At 42.6% G+C, this 24,534-nt stretch overlaps 1 protein-coding gene across 1 annotated transcript in view; it reads left to right on the forward strand.

Moving 5' to 3' along the window:
* Positions 1-9,288: 9,288 nt before the first annotated feature.
* Positions 9,289-24,534, forward strand: part of NELL1 (neural EGFL like 1) — a gene marked incomplete at both ends in the record, with an annotated part of 289,446 nt that continues 274,200 nt past the window's right edge. The window contains 2 exons of the mRNA XM_082283926.1: positions 9,289-9,337; positions 13,319-13,447. Of these exons, the coding sequence (XP_082140052.1) occupies positions 9,289-9,337; positions 13,319-13,447 (178 nt within the window). The remainder of the gene's footprint in view (positions 9,338-13,318; positions 13,448-24,534) is intronic.

The raw sequence follows: 24,534 nt of genomic DNA on the forward strand, positions 1-24,534 counted from the left end.
AGACCACTTCCAGGTGTAGGTGATGCCCGTGACGTGTTCTGTACCTGGTGACACAGCAAAAGCCCTGTGTGGGACAGGTGACATAACCAGGTGTTGTCAGGTGATGTAGGAATAAACAAAACCAAACCTAAAAATCTTAAGAGGAAATGATGTGCGCAGTTTGACCCATTTCCCACAAGCACCCTTGTAGCAGGTGGCTGTGATGGGACGAGGCTTTTGCTACCAGTGTGTTCCAAGGAAAGTTCAGCCCTCAAATATGATGGAAGGGAGCAAAGATCTCCTGAAGCCCTGATGTAAATCCAGCATAAGGCTCCTATAGCAATGGGGTTGCTTTTTCTACACTGACAGCCAACCTTGGCCCATCAGGTCTGCACACCTCCTTTATGATTTATACTAACTTGGAGAGATTGTTATGTTATTTAAACAAGTGGAGACCCTTGAAACAGCACACCAGGAAGCAATATGTGGGGTGAGAACAGAAGCACGATAATCCATTTGATCTTTTCAAGTAGAAAAATAAGAACAAAATCTTTAAAAATGATCAATTGAGACTGGGACTAAACTGCATTTGAGTCTAGAAGTGGTTTGGAAATGGTGCCAGAATTAGTTGTATGGGCATCACTGTTTAAAGTCCTGTCATATGTTTCATTTGATAATTTGATATCTGTCATTTCAACTAGGAATGCCTCAGTTATACAAAGTGTCTGAAAACTTGCTCCACGCCAAGTGCACCTGTGGTTTTACTCACTTTACTCCAATACTCTGAACATAATTTTCCTTGTTTCTCTGCTTTTGTTTACAGTATCTCCTCAAGAAGCCATCATATAATTTGTGCCTAACTTTGTATTCTTACAGTGGTAAGTGTAGTCTAGTTACCACCTGAAAACAGTTATTAGAAGTTAGATGTGCTGTTCAACTTTGTGACTCCCCATTAATTTGCCTATAAGCATCTTTATATAACCTGTAACCTTCAGATGGTGTATTCTTCTCTTTCAACCAATGGGGAAATAGCAGGACCCCACTTGTCTATATATTATATATATAGCACGTAAATTCTTCAAAGCAGTATTCTCTCTGAAACGTGCATAGGGTATTTTTTTCACTAAAACATTTGCATTAAATAAAAACCCCCAAATCCACAATAATTAACCACTGCAGTCATCCATACAGATGCAACAATAGATCTAGAAAATGCAAGGGTTGGGGGGAGAGGACAATTTAGTAGATGGCCATCATAACATTGCATAGCAGTAGGACATCCTAAATCATTACATTTTAGAAATCAGATATAAGCAGTCATATGAATATTAGACTTATGTAGTTTTGTTACCTATTGGGCAGAGTAAAAAATAGAGCTTTTTAAGAGTACATTTATTTACCTAAATAGAAAATTAGCCCAACTTATTGTAAATGCACTAGAATGAGGGAGAAAAATATATCTTCAATAATTGGCAAAATTAACATTTATTATCTTGTTATATCCTATACATACATATATGATATTTTTTAACAGTGATCAGTGTTCATGCAGTGTGTGCTAGTGATGTTTTTGTCCCTATAAATATCTTACCAATCAGTGTAGAAATGATGAGCTTAGTAGTTTAGCCAGTTTTTTCCTCCCCACAGACACTACTGTAGTAGCCTGTAAATGGTTCTTTCCTTTCAGGGGCTGTTTCTATCCCGTTCTTTTGTCTGTCTGTCTTCATATTACAGGGTCTCAGGTAAATCCTCAGTTCATGTGTGTCCGTAGATCAGTAGGTGTGTTGTTTCATCCCGTTGAAGAAAACAAAAAACTAAACTTTACAGTAACACTTCCACAAATTGTTAACTCCTTTTCTCTGTGTGTGTGTATATATATATGTATATGAAATATATTACTCATTTTGCTGAACTTCCTCTTTCATGGGGCAATTAGTGTTGCCAGTTCTAGGCACTGCTGGAGACCTTTAATCCTCACACAGGACAAGTGACGCACTATCAGGGGTTGTCACCCAGGGCAGGGAGGGCAGATTCCACAATATTTTACACTGACGCCTGAATCTCCACGGGCTCTTGTTGGTCCCTGTCTCACACAGCAGCAAGACAGGACCCTCCTGTGAGCTTCTCTGCCTTAAAGCTGTTCCCCCTTGCTTCAGCTTTGCCTGCTGTTTTAATAAAAAACATGCTATTCTTACTTCTGGCTTTTATTTTCCTGACAGAGGCAGGTTTGAGAAGCCATGCTCTGTTTGACCTCATGAAGGTCTACAAGGATGAGCTGGAAATTTGGTTACCACATCTAGGTGGGGCTGAGGGACCTTCCCTGGGTGCAGAAAGGAACCTAATGATTCTGTGATTCTAAGTCAGCACCTCTCTTGGGAATTACGCATTTCTGTTGGGATAAATCGTTTTGGGTCTCTCTTGACCAACATTGCCTCGCACCTCAGTTTGATTTTTGGAGTCCAAGCCAGTTTGTCTTCGCCACTGATGTCACTAAAAACCAACAACAAATATAACAAATACCCATAGGTTTGGTCCTCTTTGAAAAAGAGAAAACACAGCTAAATAATTTGAGAGTACTGAATCCTTTCACTTACCAGCTTGTCTCAAGGCTTGCACTGGAACTGGGATTAACTCATTGCCATAAAGTTCCCTCAGTGTAAGGATGTCAGCTACTGCCTACCTGAATTATGAAAGAGATATCATTTGAAGTAATACTGCTGGGGTATGATATCTTTTGGCTTGGATTACCAAACCAGACTGCATGTGAAATTGCAACTGAATTGCTTTCCATGATTTATGTAATTAATCTGCTTGCTTTTAATTTAGATGTTGTTCCTGTGCCTGCTAAGTCATTAGCACAGGATTAAGCTTGAATTTGAAACTCTGTAAACAGATGATTGTGATTTTTTTGCTTGCTGATCTTTGTCTTCAGCTTTGACCCCATAGCTAGGCTTGCAAAAACCTTTGGAAAAGGGGAGAAATGCATATAAAAATCACAGAAGATGTGAAATTTTCACTGTACGTGAAAAGCAGAGGTTTTTTTTGGTCACATGAGACTTTTTCTAAAGTATTTTACTGTTCAAATCTGAAAGTTGAGATTAAATTAACCAGCAGTGTCTTCTTTAACTGAGAAGTTACCTTGAAGTTTGGGAATGCACTTCATTTACCACGTTCTAAGGAAAGTTTGCATGTACTTTGATAATTTTCTAAAAATAAATTTAGTAACTAATAGCATAACAGTAAAGATCTTTAAAAGAAAAAAAAGGAGGGGAAAAAGCCATATTAGTAAAAATGTGATGTATGTACTTTCAGATCTATCTATCTTGTGAGTAAAAAATGTTTAAATTTGGTGAAATGATGATGCATATTTTTTCTTTGAAATTAAATTGAATTTCTGGATGAGCTGAGATGCATTATTGTATGCATTAAAGATTATACCTAATGCAAATGCTTGCCATCTTCAAATTCTTTGGGGTCTTCCTAGTGTTTTTAATATGCAATGTTCAAAACCTGTGTTTCAGCTAGACAAGGCAGCACTTTGTTTCCAAAAGAAGGGTTTAACAAAATGACCTTTAATTGAGAAAGACTTGGATTGTCTTTATCTGATGTTTCAATTGAGTCCAAGTAGTCTTTTGATTCGTTTCTGCTCCACTGACCACATTAGATGTGCCTCCACACTGAAGATCATTGCTTCTGATACACTGTGTGACTATCTCTTGCCATCAAATTCCAACACTGATTTTAAATACCTTTGGTCTTTTTGTTATGTACAGTTGTATGGATAATATGACTTCTTTTTGCCTGTGTTAAAGCAATGTTTATGCATGGCAGTCATTGGTCTCCTGTTGGTTTCTTATTCTGCAGCTCCAATTCTTCTTGCAATCAAGGACAGACTTGTAGGAACTATGGGTTGCAGACAGCAGAGCTTTCTGACCAGAGGCATCCCAGAAAGCTTCTCTGTTCTGCTGTTGCAAGAGACACTTGTTGCTTGGTTTGTAGTTAGATGGTGTGCACATAAGGTACCTGTAAGACGGTCAGAGCTTGATATTCCTGAGGGTCTCAGGTTGGTGACTTGAGGTGGGAGGGGATTTCTGCCTTTGTCACCCTCAGGCAGCCTATCACTAAAGAGAGAAGGTTTTCCTGAGGGGTTTATCATAATGTGAGAACTAGGTTGGATCTTAATGCTTTCAATATTTTTATTTGCCCATAACATTTAAATACATCTTCAGGTAACCATTTGCCTTATAGCTATCTTCCATTGCTAGGAAAATTCACTAAAACATGTTGTTATCTGTCCTTTATATTATGTAGTATTACCTTGTAAGGTAGATGCTTGGCTGGTATAAATTGTCACAGCTTTGTCTGGAGCTGTGACAATTTACACCAGCTGAGAATTTGCTCCCTGTGTCCTATGGCACTTTATTACAGACCCATCGCTGATGGGTTAAATCTTAATTACTTGCGTAATGTCATATATAAATATATATATATATTTACAGGCATTCTATGGGGTACTGCTGCCTATGGATAAAGATTTGTACCCTAACCAGATCATTAAAATTTTTGCATTAGCTGTATGTGCAAAAGATATATTGTTACAAAGAATGCATCATATATATATCTCATGTAGTACATATTATGTTGCTGTATGTTGTTAATTTCAGATATCATTATTCTTGAGGCCCTACCTCAAATTTTGTATTTATGTGTACAAATGCAATTTATTGTATTGTATATTTGCCTAATATATTTGGATGTGATAAATTAAAATTATTCAATAATGTATGGGCTCTAAAGACTCTAAATAAATGTCCAGTGTTTAAAACAGAAATTACATGAACTTTTCTGGTGAATGAAATGTCTCTTTTTCCACCACCTCCTTCTCAACCCAACACACACCACAAACATCATTCTTACTTAACACACAGCCTTAAGGTATCTGCAGAATTGATCCATTTGATTGTTAGAAACATTGAGCAGCAACTGGAAACAGCCCTCCTGGGAAATGGGGATGTTGCACAGCTGCAGAAACAAGTATCATTTAAATGGCTGGTTTCTTAGCTATTGAGTGTTCTGTACCTTGTGGAACAATTGATTGCTTAACAGAGGACCAACTGGATTTGCTTAAATCCTTCTTATCCTATCAATTCAATCATCCCAAAGGTTGTTAACTGTTAAAAACAGGAGAGGTTCATATCTACTGGAGATGTAAATGGAGGGCTGAAAGGAGGAGCAAGTGAAGAAGGAAAGTGTAAGGAACAGTTTGGGGTGTTATCATACCTTGTGTTTGAAGTTGAATTCCTGCCATGCGGTGAGGGCCATGTGCCACAACGCTGATTTGGAAAGCAGGTTCTTCCCTTCCCAGCCTGCTATGGAAATGGTACTTGTCCAACCTGTTTCACTGTCGGCAGACACGAGCTTTAGAGAAACTTTCCCCAAATACAGTAGCTGAAGCACGATGTCAGGACGTGTCATCAAAAATGGTAACACAAGAGATACCCATGCCAAGTGCATGATTCATTTCAGGCGAGGGTCTGAGCCTGAAGACTCTAAGCTACATAAGACTCTACTCTATAGCTAAGTGGCAGGACTGTTTCACCACTTCTGGTACTTCGTTCTGTCTTTAAGCTTGCATTTCTCTGAAAAGTGCCTGCGTGGGTAAAGGAGCTGGTAGGACCTGGTGATGGGAGACTACAGTCACTCTTTGCACGTTATCTGTGCAGGCAGATTTCATTTTGGGGAAGTCCAAAGTTACCAGCAAGCATCATGAGAGTCCTGAGAGAAAGCTAAGTGCCACTAATACCCTTATCAGGAGGAAAAACTGAGGCACATGGAATGTGTCAAACACCCAAAATCAACCAGTGTAAGTCAATGATGCAACACACTGATTTTGGGAGTAAGAGAGAGTCATTTGCTGTCACCATTAGGCATCTACTGCATCAAATCTTTAAACTCAAGGGAACAGATAAAAATCCATGTCCTTTTAACCTGGTTGTATGGATTCACCATGGCCACAATTTAAACCAATGCATGTTACTTAACAACTGCAAGAAAGGCACATGTTCTACTACAGTGCTCACTGTTTGCTTAGTCTGAAATAGTTTTACTCTTTTGGTGCTGAAATTCGTATGGTCAGCATGGAGGTTGAAGGACACACACCAAATAGATTATTCAGCTGTAAAGTTTAGTTTAGACTTTTCAGTCTTCGAACATTAGCTAGCCATGTGTTTGGGAATTAAAAATAGTAAAAAAAAAAAAAAAAAAAAAAAAAAAAAAAAGCAGTAGGTATTGCTCCATGACTGTGTACAGAAGTAGAAAAATGATTTCTCTTTGTAAGGTTTCACTCTGATGTATTTGTTAGTTACCTATGTAATTATAAACTCTAACGTGGATACTTTTAGCCTGCTGAACTGATTCTATAGTCCTTTACAAGTATTTGTCAGTGGGTAAGGCAAACACGGCGTGTAGTAATCCCCCCTCCCTTTTCACCTACTCCTCTTCGCAGTAATTGGGTGTAAGGGCGGCTGCTAATTCTTGCCCTCTACTGGCGGCAAAGCAAACTTGGCTCTTACGGATCTCAGGTATCCCCGTGCAGGCAGGCTTTCCAGGGACGCAAGCCTTATTTGTGAATGGAGGAGGTTTTCTACCCCATGAGCTACAGGTGGTGGGCTTTGTTTTTCTTTTATTTTTCTTATATATATATAATTTTTTCTCCTAGGTGGAAGCACTGCTGTCTCCCAGCGTTTGCAGTGCAGCTGGCAACGGAGCCCACACGTACTAAGGTACCCGTGAAGTAATAGTGCTTTTAATTGCATTTTAGCTGTGGCACGCAGACAGCCCTGAAACTGCTCAGAGAGACACTGGGCCCGCCCAAAAATCCTTCCTCAAACTACAAAATGTCACAAGCTTTGTGGCTGGCAGGACTAATGGTTTAACACCACACAGTTAGCAACTTCACAGTAATTTAGGTCAAAACCAAGATGCATTCAATGACCAACGGAGAGTGCAAGAACAATATTCATAGGAGTATTATCTGAGCTGAAATCCAGCTCAGTTTCCAGGACAAACGTTTCACTATTGCAAAAGTACCTTCAGATTTTTTTTTTTTTTTATTGCTATGAATATTCAGGAACACAGTTCTTATCTGGAAGTCAGGCTTTTCAGCTATTTATACTTCCCATAAGAACATATCAGAAGGTCAGATTTTCTGGTGATAAAGGAAGATGATTTGTTGCCATTAGGGGACGTGTAAGAATAGTGTTGGCTGTAAGAAGGGGATTTCTTGTTTTCCATCCATTTGCCCTATCCTTTCTCCATATGAGCAGCTGAACATATGTGCTCTCCAAATGCTCTCCAAATGTGTGATCATTTGGGCATTGAGCTGGACTACAGGAAGAGCTACAACTGTGGGACCAGCCTTTTTCAGAGCACTCACTTTTTACCAAGCTTCTTGTGCTACTTTTGCAGTACCTGTGGGCTTTTGGATGCTTATGGTGAACAGAAGAACAAACCAGCAATGGTTAGGATATTCTTTATCCCTGAGATTGCTCAAGATGTGTTTGAAACTGGGCTTCACAGCTGATAACATGGTGCAAATTTTTGCATGTACCCACAGTAATTTTTTTATAAATGGCATTTAATCCAGACTTAGGTTAAACAGATCTGTCTGAGAATCATCTACAACCAGTTTAAATTGTATATCCACTTAAGACTCTGCATCAAGTGGAAAATGGAAAACTTGAATTAGATTCAATTTGGTGTCTAGATAGACACAGGTTTTACTACCAGATAAGCACAAACAGATCTAAGCTAACAAGAATTTGATATACAGACCTGCTCCACAAAAAGAAATCTCTAGAATCAGATAGTAACTGCTATGCAGAACACTGATGTTTCCAGGATGGAATAGAGGGGTGTGTCTTCACGTGCTGAGGTACCATTGCCTCTTTGTCTTGTTGCTATGGTTATGTAGAGTGTCGGTGTACATCCACACACACTTATATACCATGTGTGTACCCCTCCTCACGCCCCGTGGCTGACAACAGGGCACCCTAGCCAAAGGGAAGAAGCTGCAAAGTTACAGTCGAAGAAAAAAAGTTGTTTTGGTGCACTGGAGATAAATTACTGAGGTGCTTTCTGAGTGGCCACCCCAGAGGTTTCCTGGAGTGCATTACCTTGCTGGCAGCCAGGAACAGCTGTTTCCAGACATCTCACTAATTAAGTAATTAGGCAACCAAGTCAGACTGCTCTTGCCAATGTAAATGTGTATGAATGCAACTGCACCCCTAAGGTGGGCATGATTTTTATGGTATCATCCTAACTTTGTCCAAATGTACAGCTTATTATTTAACGTTTAAGATGGCTGGAATCTGCACTGTGCAGCACAAAATCACGATGAGGGGAAGCAGCAGAGAGGATGATCCTGGGGCTTTGAACTGTACATCAACTGGAAATCTCACTCTGCTCCTGTTCGGTAGGGTGGGAACATCATCTGGGGCCAGTAAATTGTCCTTCAAAATTAAATGAGGTGTTCTGCAGGGAAGAGTCATTGCATATAACTGAGGCATGTGGTATGCTGTTCCTTGCCAAGGACCGAGCCAAATTAAAAGGCTGGAACGAAGAAATACTTGAAGACAGGTTTTAGAACAGCTATCAGAGCAGATTCTCATATGGCTCACGAGTATCTTTAAATACTTTACCTCCCTTTTACACGTTAGAGACATGAAAGCGCAGTTACGGGAGTTCAGCAAGGACATGCAAGAAGCCGAGGAATGGCACAGGTTTCTGTATTATATCTCAGAACTTCTTTGTGTTTATTCATACGTGGCATAAATTATTACTACGAGTAAATAGTTAATGAAGGTTGATTCTTACGCCGAGAAGAAGGGGAAGGTGCCCTGGAGCCGCTGGCGGAGCTGCGCGGCCGCACCTCGCACCCGCCTGGGCCGCGGGACGTGCCGCAGCGGGCGGCGGGCACCTCTCGCTGGGGGAAGGTTCCCGTTCCGGGGGAGCGGGGCCGGCTGCGCCGCGCGGGGCTCCCCCGCTCCGCTCTGTGCGCGGCCGTGGCCGGGCGGCGGCGCTGGCGAGGCCCGGGGGGGCCGCGCGTCACGGCGGGGGGCGGGCGGGGAGCCCCCGCTGCGGGGGCGTCGGGGCCGCGCCTGGGCAGCGGGCGGAGCCGCCGCCGCCTCCTGCCGGAGCCGCTCCGCGCGTCGGAGGCTGCGCTCGGCTCCGCTGGGCTCGGTGCGGCTCCGCAGCAGCTGCCGGCGGGCGGGGAGGGAGCGAGCGGGCACCGCCGCCCGCGCCGCGCCGATGGGTCTCCTCCTGCTCCTCTGGGCGTGTGCGGCCGCCGCCGGGGCAGGTGAGGGGCTGGGCCGGGGTCAGTGGCGGGGCCGGGGTCTGCCCCGGTCACCTCCCCGGGGAGCGAGGGCCGGGCCGCCGCCCGGAGTGTGCCGGCGGCGGGCGGAAACTTTGCGGGGAGGCGGCGGGGAGCGGGAGCCGCCCCGGCCGTGCCGGCAGGCGCCGCGGCGGGGCCGGGCATCCCCCGCTGCGCCGAGCGGGGCGGGCGCGGGGCTCCGCGGGGCGCAGCCGGGCTCGGCCCCGGCGGGGCGGCCGCTCCGCGGGGCTGGGGGCAGGCGTGGGAAAGTTTTGCGAGAGCGGCGTGCGGGCTGCGCCCCGCGGGGAGCGGGAGCGGGAGAGCGGCGGGCGGCGCGGGGTCCGGGCGGGCGGTGCGCGGAGCTGCCCGCGGTACCGGGCGGGGGGCGCGGCGGTACGGGCGGGATGCGGCTGCGAGCGCGTTATTCCAGCCGGTGCCGTGCCGGCTCCGATGTCTCTCCAGCCTTGCGCGACCCAAGTACCGCTTCTTGTTCCTTGCGAAGGCTTTGTTCTTGGTCCCCGGGTACCGCTCCTCCTCGGTTGGAGCTGCTGAGGGGCACGTTTCGCCGTGGTGCTTGTAGCTATTCTCAAGGAAATCACCCGGCACAATTATCAGAAGTGCAAATGAATTAATGTTTTATAATTAAATCCTTATAGTGATTATAACCTCATAAAAACCTACAGAGACATGCGGCATAAAAATAGTTGGAAGAAAATACCGCCCGTCCCTTTCATAGTGGTGTTACCCTTGATAGTGAACACAGAGACTTTAAATGGTCAACAGGACCCAAAACTCTACTACTCGGAAAGTTCTTTATATGCAACAATTGCCACTGAAGTTGTGAGAGGAAAGAGCAAAATGCTTCTTCCTTACCATTTGAATGGTTTCACGTGGGCACGTGCAAATGGCTTGGTTGTGTTGAGTGTGCTTTAAGTAAAAGTTTTTCCATCCCCAAATAGCACGTTACACATGTCGAGGAGATTATAAATGTGCTCCATATGTTGCATGGCTGCACATTAGCTAGATGGAGCGTGGCATGATTGCTGGTGCTTGGGTGTAGGTGATAAAGGCAGAAGCAGAGAATAAAAGCTGTCAGAGCTGTAAGGCAGAATTAATTTCTTTTAGGGATTTCCTAGTGACATCATTCATAATTATATAGCTTAATCCTCTAATCTACTGTAGTGCCTTCAGTTCACATTGGGCCGAATCCACCAAGTCCTGAGATGATTTTTACTCCCGCCCACCTGCCTGAAGCATTTGGAGTGTTGCTTGTGTAAGCCACTGATTGAAGGGAAATGGCCCAATTACTTTAAATAGGAATTGAAAGCAACATCATCCAGAATCGGGCCCAGGCGTTGCACAGCTCTCCAGTGAGAGCAGACGGCTTGATGCTTAATTTTTACTTCAGAAAGAGATGGTAATTCCAGCTGCTTGTTCCACTGAAGAGAGACAGCATGAAATACTAGATGCAAGTGTGGCTGATATGCCTGTGGTATCTGTCTGATAGACTGGGGGAGACCACAGGGGAAAAGGAGACTTGGTTATCATACTGAAGCTGCTGATTTGTTGTTTATTAATTGTTAACTAGGTTTTTGAGTGCCTGCTGCCGTTTGAAGACCCAGCTCAGGAAAATGACTAGATATTTAAAGCAGTGTAGATTCTTGCTAAATAGTTACTGTGACATTAGAAATGGTCTCTGTTTTCGAAAGTATTTTAAAAGCTGGGAGGGAGAACAGCGAAGCTGTCACACAAGGTCCTTCACTGGCATAAATTGAAACCTGTGGAGCTACAGTGATGTATACTTGTTGAGCCTTGGGTATTCAGGCTGGAATAAACAGCTTTAATAGAGCAGTGGAGCTACTGTGATTTATGGGAGTGCCTATACTTGCTCACTGTGGTTTCTGTCCCCACCCTGTTGATGGCTGTGACAGAGCTTTCACTTAAATGGGGTTGAGATTTGTCTTACTGAACGCAGCTTGTCCTTTCTGTTGAGCAAGTTTTAGTACCTACTTGACCTCCCTTCATATTAGTAGATTATTGCTGATCTGAATAGATGTAACCCCTTTCTAATGAGGGACAGCATACCCTTGTTTCTCACAGGGACTGCAAACACTTGTCTTTGCTGATAGGTAAGTTCACACCATTTACATTGTGCTGCTTTTCTCTTGAATGAAAACCTTAGAAGAATAACAAGTCCTTTCTTGTTTTGGTGCTGGTCTTTATTCCAGGAGGGAAAGGTGTTCTTGGTGCACCAATGTGGACAGTGTCAGTTGTGGTCATTCAATGCCTGAGTGTCTAGGGTGGAAGTCAAAGATAGTACTAAAAGCCTGGTGATATTGCTGATTATCTGGGAAGCTTTTACCTTTGAAGAAGTTTATCTGGGTTCTCTAATATTCTCCAATTCCAATTTTCTAAAAAAGGTGTTTATCCCATATCCTTATGAAAGCACTGTGTATGTATGGATGTGTCAGCACTCTTGGAGCTTCAGTTCCATCAGATGCCTCTAGATGTTAATTTTCTTTCTAGAGTAAGGTTGCTAGAGACCTCCTAAAGCTGTGTTTTCAGTATTTTTTACTGCTCTGTCTCTTGTGGAGTAGAATCCTCTACCTTAGCACAACATGTTATTCCAACAACTTTTAATCCTTGAGGAAAAGAGAAAGTGCTGGAGTACAGAAGATTTATGAGTAGTATATGTAACTTCTTGTTCGTTCTGTACACCTCAGTAGTTTCTCAGAGCCTTTCAAAGAATCAAACTAGAGTACTTGCTGCTTAAATGATTCAGAAGTATAGTCCTGGAATAACAAATCAACCAATTTAGACCTAAGTGTGAAGTCCACTTAGTGGAAATCAATCTGGACATGCCTTACAGGTAATGTCCTTGCTCCATGGAAGTCAATGGGACTTTTACCACTGACTTCAGCTGTGTCAGGATTTCGTTCTTGGAGCCTGCTCCTGTTACTAATGATGTTACTGAAAAATTTTATTAGGAAAATGTTTGGATTCCACATGAGGTATTTGACCTGTGTCTCAGGCAGATCTCACGTCCCTCTTAACTGCTGTGTTGAGAGCAACACTGAGGTCAGGCTGACCTCTTCCCATCCCTAGAAAAAAGGAGGTATGTTTGATGAATTTGGTGTACTAACCATCAAGTTGCCCTGAGCTCATCAACATGGCATTTTCAAACTTGTGGAGTCTGTGTCTTTTCTGTCAATCCCATCAGGTCCCTACCAGATTGAAGAGTACCCAGGAATTTCCTGGCCATAAGCCTTTTATGAATTTCAGGTTTAGGTTTGTACTTTTCCAGTAGGCTTTCCCACAGCCCAGAGGTGCTGCAGCTGGTTTGGGTCAGTGAATGTCTGCTGTTTGTAGGTAGACTTTGGCAACAACAGAGGTGTGCTTCAGAAACAGTATCAAACACTTTGGTGAGTCACCCAAGGCTCTTAGTCTACAGGATGGTGTTATTTCCCCTACTACCATATCTCCTCCAGGGTTCTTTGGTCCAGCTGGGAAAACGGATTACATTTAGGCTATGAGCTGTGGCCTGGTCAGTTGGTTGCAGCTAGGTAGGAAATGTGAGAGGAATTTTCAGTCCTTACATCTCCCTGGAAATAGTGTGGCCAATAGATGAATGCTGCAAATCTCTCTCATTGTTTTGCATAGGTGGTTATGTTTTCCTTTATTTATTACTCTTTCACCTTATGAAGATACTGGATAAATATATCAGTTTTAGAATGTTTTAACATGTGCGTAGTAAAATCTCTGGGAAGGAAATAGTTTAATTGAAAGACTTGGAATAGAATATCTTCTCTTTCCTGCAGCAGAGCCACTGTCTTATAAGTAATTACTGTGTACAGTGTGTATGTGAGTGGGAAGGTACTAGAAATGTCTGTGCTAGGTACTCTTCTCTGTTCTTTGCATTACGTGATTTGAAATAAAAATTGATCTAACTCTCTCTGCCTCCAACAGCTGTAGGATTTGGAATGGATCCTGACTTACAAATTGATATCATCACAGAGCTGGATCTGGTGAACACAACCCTGGGGGTAACACAAGTGTCAGGACTACACAATGCCAGCAAAGCATTTTTATTCCAAGGTGAGAGAAACATCTTTAATTTTCTTATCTCGCTTCTGTCTGCATAAGGTCATAAGCGCTTTGATGCTTAACTGATTCCCTGTAATGGTGGTCTTACTTAACTGGTGCTTTCTTTTATTTCTATTTATTGGATTTAGTTCTTGATGTACAGATGATATTTTTGTGTGTGTGTGCTGTCAGGTAGTTGCAAGGAATAGTTAGGGAAATATTTCTGGGTAGGTTTTCAATGCTGCCCAATATTTATTTCTCACTAAATATGTCCGAGTGGTTCCAAGGGATGGACTTTGTTGTGTTCTTGTGTTTTTTTCCTCTGTGGTCGTATACATGCAGAGAGACACACAGTAAAGCTGTGTAACTATGAGAAGGCATTTAGTGTGTTGACACTGATTGGTAATGTAGCAGGTCTTTCATCAACTTTGTGAAAACTGCTAAAGTGGCCAATAGAGCACTTTTGTATTTAACTCTCCAAGCTGAGTATCAAGGACAGGATAAGTCACTTTGAATTGTGATTGGTTTTTTTCTCCCTTCATTAAGTCTTCTAACATAAAGTTTGTGAAATGTTTTAAAATGATGTTGGTTTTGTTTGTATTTTTACTGAGTGAAATTCTGGATGTAGTTTTACAATGTATTTAAGTAAGGTCTAGATTAAGGGACAATGTCCCAAGGAGTGGAAGCAGTGAGTTGCTACAATATACTGATTACGCAAGAAAGACATTTCTATGACTTGAGATTAACATGTGAATTAAAGCATAGTTGGGAACATTTTTATTGTGGAGATTTCCTATGTTTTTTCTTTACTGTGCTTTACTCAGTGTTGAAGTGTGCATGTTAGTGTCTCTCTTTTTCATATCTATCTTCTGTAGCTGTTTTTAGAGGCAAATGATTATGATCTCATTTCACTTCAGTTCTGGATCTGCAGTCCAAGCTGACTTTACTGTAAGTAATAAAGGAAGTGGGTCTCTAATCTTAGTTCATTCTTTATCTGGCCAAGACCAGTTTAGGAGTCAGAGGAGAGAGACTTCTGAAGACCACCTCAGGATTTGTTTCCTGTCTTTTATGATACAAGGAGCTTAATTTTCACTGATTCCCAAATTAGTGTCCAGAAGAGCAGCATTGACTCCTTTAATTTAAAGATATCAACTGTTGTTCTTTTGATACCCTGACTCCAGGTTTGTGTATTATGTACAAACAGTATTAAAGTATAGTCATTCCTCTAAGAACTGCAGTGGCCTAAATATGTTAATAATTCCAATTCCTGTTCCATGCAGTTAATTGCAACCATGCTGATGAGCTGTTGTGGTGAGTTTTCACAGACTGGTGGTCAGAGCTGTAGGGAAGAAGTCCGAGATGTGTTTGTCAGGACGTGGATTGAGACCATTGAGACTGAAAGTAGCTTTGAAAGGTTAATGGTGAAGATGTTTTGTTTATTCTCTTATTTTCTCCTTGGAGTTGCCCACCTGTAGTTTAGGAACTTAGGACTGGTGTAAAAAAGGTGGAACTTAAAAAATTCATATGAACAGGTAAACTGAAAGATAAATGTTCATGGGAAGCAATAAACAAACATTCACCGTACAAAATGAATAAACAATGTGAAGACTGTAGTTAGGTAAATAAAGCTTATTTAAATTCCCAGAACAGAAACTCTTCTTGCACACAGGAACAGTCCTGTGCTTGAGTATCACCTCTAGTGTAAAACTTCCTGGAAGGTGGCTCAGGAAAATGACTCTTCAGTAAAGCTCATCAGCCCTTGGGTAGTGAAAAGACTGAAGGCCTTTCTGTCAGCTGGGAGGGAAGTCTGAGGCTGCCCTATTGCCTTCTTCTCTTCTTGTTCCTATCTGTTATTTGTTAAATGTCAGCTGTATGTTGGCAGCTGTATGGATTCCCTTTTTAAGTCACAGAGGTGACTTACTGTACAACTACAGTCTGGCTGTGTGCCAGGTCCTTTGGCTGGAACCAGATACTCCTGGTTTGATTTCTATCTTGCCATGCAGTAAAACCAATATAGAACTCGGAGCAATGTATGGACGATTGCTATGTCTAAGTTAGAAGTAATGCGTTCTCCCTCTACAAAAAACCCCTTGTCCAACATGACACTCCCAGAGGAGAGGAGAGTCTGGAAGTTAGTGCTTAGTTTCAGAATTACTGTATCTTCTTGGACCAGCTATTCCTGCCTGGAAGATGTGGTCCTCTCAGCACAGCTCTGCTCTGGTTTGTCCTTACCACATGTGAGCAGGTTATGTGTGCTGTGCCTTGCTGGGCTCCACTGCTGCAGTGTGCCCTTGGAGCCTCTGGGCAGGGCTGGACCTGGTTCACCTGGCAGCATGATTACTGCACATGGAGCAACATTAGAAGACCTCTTCCCTAGCAGGCTTTCACTGCTGAGGATTCCCTAGTTCAGGAAATAAAAAGAGTTTGTTTGTTCTTTGGCATGTGGTTTTTACAGTGACAGTTTTGCCTGCTACCTTTGACAGCAATGTATCAGGGCTCTGAGCTTACAAAAAAGTTCCCCATGGAATATTTTCTGTCTTGTGAAATGGCTATACTGGAGCTGTTAAAGCTGAGAGTGTTCTTTTGCATGTCCCAGCAAGTTTACATCTTTGAGGTAGAGAAATGGTAATTTTTCCCCAACCCGGACAGTTATATGTCCAGGGTAAGTGGAAATATGGAATGTTCTCCTAAGTGAGATTCATTTTTGTGAATTAAACTATTTGAAAGAGAAAGCTCTATAAGTTTTGAGCGTTCTTTCAGTTGCCTTTAGAGGCAAAAAGAGGAAATGAAAAAGGGGGATGATATGAAGATATGCACAAAAGAAAGGGTAACTATTATTTTTAATTAGGCTTTTGATCAGTGATAGCTCTCTTACAGTTAGTGACATACTGTTTGTTACATAGTTTCTGGGGAGTCATGTCATGATTTAATTTATCCTAGAGGAAATGTAGAAAGACTCTTTTCCCTGGAGAGTTTGTGATTTCAGTCTGAGACCATCCCAGTGAAGCTGGTGGAGTATTCTGATTTTTTAGTAATATTGATATTAACAGCCAAACCTCAGATTTCTGTGTGAAGCAGCTTTATAGGCAAAGAAACAAATTCAGCTCTGTTGCAAATTGTGTGACAGTGTGGTAGAACCAAAGTGGCAATTGAGAGATGTGGGCTGCCTTTGGGCAAGCAAATCTGTTCCTAATTCAGAAAACCATAGAAACCTATAATTAAATATGGTCATCTGAGTGGTCCTGCTGGGCATGGACTTTGATTGTTAGAGTATTTCAGCTGGATTTTTGATTGATCAGTTCTGTTATTTGTATGTTTCAGTTCCATTCTCAGTGAAATGGGAATGAAGAAATTAAAAAAAAAAAAGCAGTGTAAGTGCTGACAGTGTGAATTAGAGGAAATGTAGATATGTAACTCATAATTGCAATTCTGCAAACAGTCTGATTCTTAAGATCCCTAACATTGTGGGGTCTTAATTATGTATGTTTTAATTTATACACACAAGAGTTGGGAAAAATGTCTTTGTGGGCCGATGAGTTGCTGTAGCATGAAGGGACAAAGGAGGGCAAGTGGAGATGCTTGACCAGAGTGCTCCTGGGGAATGGAGCACCCAGGATCCTGATGTCTGACCCCTATCTCCAGTGAATTCAAGGAAATGGTTCTGGGTGTGGGTGGAAAATCTGCCTCAAAGAAACATATGGAAAATATGAATTTTTCACCTAATGCCTTACAATAACATCTTGCAAACACTGAACGTAAGACATCTGTAAATAGTATCTTACATACATGACAAATTTACAGGATCAGAACAGGATTATCGTGTAAATTGTAGTACATTAAGAAACCCTGAGCTATGGCTCCTTTGATGGGGCTCAGTCCTGTTCTCTGTTTCAGATAGCAGGGAAGTAGGGCCTGTCCTGACTCTGACTTATCAGGCTCTTGAGTTCAGTGGCAGAGGGAAGCTCTGATGATAAATAAGGCAAGAGGATGTTAACTGGTCATCTTGTTTCTAGATAGACTGAGACCAATTTCTAGCCTAGCTGTTAAATTATGTGATTACTTTAACCCGTCTAACTTTTGTTCCATGTTCAGTTCCTGTTATGGAAGTAAAATTTTTGCAACCTGTCAGCTCTGCCTATTTCTTTTTAATTCTTCCTGCAACATCTCTTTTGAGCTAACAGAGACTTACAGCCTTTACTTAAAAAACAGTTTCCCCCCGCCCCCGAAAGTTTATTAAGGCTTTGCTGTTTCCTTTCCTAGCAATCTGGCAGTATTTTTCAACTGAGCCTTTAAATTAGGAATGGTCTTTTTACTATGTATACTATGTTTAGCACTCAGCAAAAGGAACCACCAAGTACTGTTCAAAGTCTAGAGATACACAGTGCTTTGTTCTTGACCGTTTCTTGACTTCTATTAAACACCCACTGGATTTCTAAGAGAAACACCTGGCCTGGAGCTCCTGCAGCACAGAGTTCAGTCATGTTCCTTATTCCCACTATGTACTAGAGACTGCTGAGTTCTTTTCTGTACCGTCATGGCTCCAACAGGAGAGGTGAAAGAATAACAAGTATCTTAAAGCACAGGGAAAGGCAGTGTTTTTGTGAGAAGAAGAGTGAAACTTGCTGAGTTCCTGAAACAAAAGGACTGTCCTGCTTCAGGCCAAAAGAGAGATCAAAGCTGCACTTCTAAGGTGGGTACAGGTGCCTCCCAGAAGACTCTCTTGAGCTTCCAGATGAAGTGCAATCCTCTCTGTTGGTGTTTTCCTTGAGTGTTTTATGAATCCTGACTTTTTTTAGACTAATTCCTCACTTAGAGAGTAGAAGTGTTTCCAGATCCCACTCCAGGAATCTCAGTCCAAGTAGTCAAGTTTTGCAGTGCCAAACTGAAAGAGGTTTGAATGCTGGCCAACTCTGCCGTGTTTTGGTGTATAAGAGCAATTGCCTAAGTTGATCTTGTCATCAGGAGTGGGCACATATCCTTTATTTCAGGCATGCTAGCTCTGCTTCTGGTAGGATAGTCTTCAGCATACACTTGTTGTGCCCTGGTGATGTGCTTGGGGCAGCAGCTCAGCACTGAGCTGTGCTCACTGAATTCCAAGGCCAGGTGAAGGCTGCTGCCTTTGTCCATCTGTGCTGAACTTCTCACCCTCAGTCTCAGTGGCCTGAGTACTATGGCCAAGGTTTTAATCCACTTCAAGTGTTAAACTCTGTTACGCCAGCATAATGTGCAAGGTGTGTGAGCTGCAGAGCTCAGAAAATAGCCAAGGACTGGATGAGAGGGAGCAGATAACAGCTGAGGGAGGAAACATGTCATTACTCTTCCTGGGGCAGGTGGTGGGAGGTCTGCAGTGAGCAGGAGAGATAAACTTTTAATTTTGGAATTCAGGCGTCAGTCCCTCTTTATGTGAGATAATGAGACAAGAGTCATTGCTTTCTGTGGGATCTCTCCTGCTATGTTTATAGGAAATACTAAGTATCAGCAGTGTTGTTTTTACAGAGCAGAAATATTACAGTAGCAGAAAAATTAGGAAGGCACAACATGGGTGGCTGGTAATCTTAGTTCTGCTTTCAGCTGTCACAGGAGAGAGTAGCTCTAGTATCTTTTCCATGATGGTGTATCTGGATATCCCACCTTGTGGGAATGCTGGGGCTTTTGGGGCAGACTCTCCGGGCACACCTGAGGCTGCTGGCAGCCCCTTCCTTTATGTGCTTTGGGACAGTTGGCAGAGCAGCTGATGACCCTTGCACTGTTGGAAAGGAATGCCTGTTTATTATTTTTATTTTTTTTTAACCAGGTATTGCCCACTGTCACTTGATCTTGTGGCTGTGTGCCTGCGCAGCTGCTCCCCTCCAGCTGGACAAGACTTTTTTTTCCCCCCCCCTTTTAAAATGCACTTTCCCTGATTTACTGCTGGCCTGGGTGAGGGGCTGGGCTGTTCTCTGAGGTGGGGCTGGGCTGTTCTCTGAGGTGGGGCTGGCCAGAACCAGCAGTACATCCCCTCACAGGGGTGTCCTGCAGCTCACCACACCACACAGGTTTATCTTTGTGGAAACTCTGCAAGATCCTTGAACTTGTGAGCTTTTATTTTATTTTTTAAATGTCAGAGTGAGGTATTTTGCCATTGCTGCGTCATGCTGTGTAGGCCTACTCTGGTTCCTACAGGGGTGAGTAAATTTGGGGTTTTACTCCATGTTGCCTGTGGGATGCCTGTCCTGGGCCTCCTGGGAGTTCACGAGGGAGGGGCAGCTGCCATCAGATAAAAAGCTTTTGTATGTGTCAGTAAAAGCACCTTGACACCCGAGGTGTGGATCAGCCTCTTGCCCCCGTCATGCGGTAACATTCCTTGGTGCTTAATTTTGACTGTTTCTCTTGTCTTTCCACTGAGGTTTCCCTTCTGAGAATCCCCCTCTCACCTGGGCATGGCAGAATTGGTGGTTTACTCAAAGCTGATCTGCTTTCAGGGCTGGCTCTGAAGGCAACCACAGGCACCTCTCTTGCCAGTGTGTGTCTGTCCCTATGATGGAGGCTTGTGGGGTTGTGAGAAATAGGGCCCAGCCCATCCCTTGGAGAGTGGGATCCTCACTGGTGCTCCACACCCATCCCTTGAGATGTTCCCTTGTTTTACCAAGCTCCAGCCTGGTCCTTAGGAGCCATGGCAGCTGCCTACCATCCCAGAGTGTTGACAGAGGAGTTAGCCCTTTGTCAGAGCTGCTCTGTGAAGCACAGCTAAAATGAGAATTTAAATAGGATGCCAACAGCTGGGCTGACTGCAGCCAGCAGGATGGAGGAAACTGTGACTTCTCTGATGAAGATGGTTTCTGGGCTTGTGTCCATCAGCAGGCCTTGATCTCTTCTTGGGGTCTTGAGTGCTTGTCCTGCTTTCACCCCTTCCTTCCCTGCTTTTCACCCTTTCTTCCCTCTGTAGAAGCTGGGAATGAGGGGGGTGAAAGCTGGAAGTCTAGGGACAAGGACTGAGTGACAATGACATGGTTGGGATGAACAGGCTCCCCTGAGAACCAGGAATGACACAGGCTGGTGCTGGGCACATGGGTGGAAGCAGCTGGATGAGGTGAACTCTGACAGGCAGGGCAAGGAAATGGCCTCAGATGGGCATGGGGAGGGGAGAGGTGAGAAAGAGCTGTATGGAGGAGCTGCAGGCCAAGAAGGAAGCAGGTGATGGCCAGGCAGGAAAATTGTGACAAGGATGATACAAGGACTTGTAACTTGAGGAAGAAGGGAGAGAGGTGCAGGCATCAAGAGCATGGTAAGGGGAGCTGTGCACAGCAGCTGGGAGAAGCAGCCTGGAGAGAGAGAGGCAGTGGCCTGGATGGGAAACACAAAGACTGCAGCCTTGGACCAGGGGAGTAGAGTTAGGTAAAGGTTTGCTTATGGTGCAGGCTGCATTAGGGCAGCATAATCAGGAAAAGCACAGAAAGTTTAGATTTGATGTGGCTGTAAAGCACTTGTGGTATTTGACAAGTGTGCTGCTATTTAACAGGTGTTTTTGGAGGATGCAACTTGGATAATGTGGGGGTTTGTGTTAGTGAATTAGAACCTTACTTTTGCTGTGTTGCTCACCTGTAAAATTGAGGTGCTAATGCCTCTAACAACAGTGGTCTGGAGAATTCATTAATATTTGTAGAAGGCTCAAATACTGTGCTGGAATAATTAGCTTGGTCATGGTGTGTTCTGCCTTCAGAGGAGGATTTGAATATGGTAGATTTACTGTTCAAGGTGAGCCTTGAACAATAAAAATAAAGCAAAACTTAGGATCCTTGTTTGTTAAATGGTTTTTACTTTGTTCTTTCCTTTGTGCACTGACTGTGAGACAGGAGCCCCCTGGAAAAAGGTGTGTGATGCTGTAGTTAAGAAAGGTTTTGGAATATTCATCCCCAGAGGGTTGAGCAAGGTGTGCTTGTGATGCTTTAATTCAAACATCTGCCTAACTTATATAAATTATATATATATATTTTAATAGAGCTAATATTTTAATGTGTTTTTTATACACAATGCAATTTTTTTTCTTTCAGTGAAGCCATTAGTCTAAGTGTGGGTTTTTACCTTTGCAAAAACCATTTTCAGAACAGACAAATGATCTGGAATTGAATACAGTGAGCTAGGAGGGGTTGAGTGAGATGAATCATCTTCAGTGGAGAAAATTAAAGATCACCTGAGACATAATTATTAAACAATGCTTTGAGGCTTTGAAGATACATAAACTACTATTAACTTGGTCAGTTCCCAGAGGTAGTTTTTAAAATACTCTTATATACCCATCCTGTCTTGGCTGTTTCTTGTTTAACGTTTGAATTGTTAGAAACTTGTCTAGGTGTAAAATTTATCTAGCATATTGATATGAAGGTATAACTTGTAAATCATTTCAGAGTTTCTCATTCTGTATTCTCTTGTTTAAAACACCCCTGCCCCCTGCTTCGGAGTAAGTGTAGACTAAAATAGAAACCTAGTCACACTAAACAACAGTGACCAATTTCTACTTTTCCTTTTTTTCCCCCGTCCTGAATGCTGTCATGCTGGCTTCTGTTACTTGACATTTTTTGAATTTACCATCATGTCTGTAATGATTAGGAGAGAATTCTGAGCACACATTGCCTCTGTCCTTGACAGTTATTTTTGCTTTCCTGGGAGGCAGTAATTGTGCTACTTGTCTTGTCTTCATTTGCCACGATGGTGAGTACAGAGGGGAAGTGGGATAAGCACTTCAGTACTTCTGTAGTGTGCTAAAAGCCTTGAATGCTTCTGGCAACCTGTTGACAAAGTCCTATCATGAAGATAAGCAGAAAGGAAACAAAAGTTCTTTGCTCTTTAATGGGCTGAGAGGGGGATGCAGAAATTAGTTTCTGATGCTGCTAGTAAGGGTGTTCCGCACCATGTGAACATCTAGGTCCTTAAAATGAAAGTAGCTCAGATGAAAGTAAGAATAACGTTTGAGTTTCTTGTATCTTCATCAGAATAGGAATACAACATAAATTCTTTCTCGTGCAACAATTTTGGCAAATGGATACTCTTAAGTCATATCATACTGTAATTAGCTCCTTGTTTAGTAAACAAGTATTAAAGTGGAGTAACAATATTCTATAGCATCTTGTCAGATGGGCCCATGTGCTTGTGAGAGCTGTGGGAAGTTGGGGTGGAGCAGAGTTGGCACTGGAGTTGTGCTGCCTTGGGGCAAGTCCCTGAGTAGTGTGGGTAAAGAATCCTGCCCCAGCCCCTGCACTTCATATTGCAGCTCTGGGTTGCTGGACAGATGCTGGGTTAAAAGAGAACAGAACTGGAGCATTAGTAGGAACTGCTGAGCTAAAACTGCTTGAAATGCAGAGGATGGGAAAAGCAATGCTCAAGAATTGAGTTCTTACTGTAGGCAATGAAACAAAGTGGCCCATTATGGTGTATTTTGACCCTAAGGGTGAAATCTTTAATTTTAAACCAATTTTAGTAGAAACTTGTTAATAACTGAGAAAAATATTTACACTCGGCCAACTTGATTAAATTACTTCTAAACACAGCTACATCTTTTGCCTAAGAGGAAGTGGTGTTATTTGAAATTACTATCACATGAGGTTTTTTTTAAGATTTTGTACCTTAAAGAAGTACACAAGGGCAGATGCAACCAGACCTTATAAAGGAGCCAGGCATGGACCATTTCCTGTGGTGAAAAATCCTGCTGTCTTGAACTATCTATCAAGAATAAAGATTAGATGCTACTTGAGACCTCAACCTACTTCTTCTATGCCAAATTGTAGAATAATCCAGCCACCTGCCATGTGGGTGTATAAATGACACAGAAGGGGAACGTTTTTTCTGTTATTTTTTCATTTTCACCACATAAATGGCATGAAGCATTCATGTCATACTGTGCTGGTTTTATGGCATTAGATCATGTGATTGCCTTGCTTTTTGTGGCCTATTCAATGATACAAAGTGCAGAACATTAGGTTTTTATTTTTTCTAATATAATGGGCAAAAATTGGTTTTGGCACCTGATGCCCACTCTAACATGGGGTGAAATCCTTCATTATAGGTTGTGTATCTGCTAAAATAGCAAAGTTGGTCCTGTAATTCTGACAACAGGGATCTGGGAATCACTGTTTTAGAGAAGTAAGTCCTGTAGCTCAGAATTGATTTTGCTTCCTAAAAACCTCTCATTGCAGCTTTTCTGTCCCCCATCCTCCCTCATTTGTGGCAACATGTCTTACATTACAGCAGAGTTTGTTGTGGGTCCCCCATGCTGTCAATAGGAAAAATAGTATAGGATCACTACAGCTGCAGGGACTGTTTTAGTCTGTCTTCCCTTGCACATACAGGTGACTCCTCCCTCTGCCCTCTGAAACTGTGAGTTTTCCATTTGGTATTAGTGGGAACAGACGCTTCCAAAGGAGATAAATTTGTGTTGTAAAGCTTAGCTCTCTATTGTGTAGCCCCCTTCTTTTATTTTTTTATTTTCATTTTTAAAAAACTTTTTGTAAACTGGAACATAGCAAGGATCTTCTAAGAGTGAAATACACCTAAAACTGGATCTTGGAGTTTAAATACTTGTTGCTTCTATGATGGGCTGTCTACAGATGGCATTAATATCTGCCTCTGTTTCTCTCTTTCTACTTCAGCTCATTGAGAATAATAATTTTGAAAATTTACAGCCTCTTCCTGGGGACTGGGGAAAATACAAAGCCAAGATATGTGGGAGGAGAGTGGGGTTTGTGTGTGTATGTGTCATAATTTTTCTTCGTCTGTGGAGGACTCTACAGATGCTCATCATGCTGTTTGGAAAGTGAAGCAGCACAGCCTTAAAACATGATATTTGTAGAATAATTTGGTAAATGCTGATGATTTGGAAACCTCGTGTATTGCTCTTACCCCAAGCCTTCCTTTTAAGGAAATGTACTGACGAGCTGTGGTAGGAGGACCCTGCAGTATTAGGTACAGCGATCTTGTTTGGGAAATGGTGGAAGTAATTTAGGTTTCCTTCATTGTAACTAATTATGGAGCCAGAAAAAAAAGTTTCTCTTTTACAATAGCATTGCTCACATATTTAAGTTATGTCCTCTGCTTTAGCTTTTTGTTCTCTGATACTGGCATTGCTT

The sequence above is a fragment of the Coloeus monedula genome, assembly GCF_965178545.1.
Source record: "Coloeus monedula genome assembly, chromosome: 6".
NCBI lineage: Eukaryota > Metazoa > Chordata > Aves > Passeriformes > Corvidae > Coloeus > Coloeus monedula.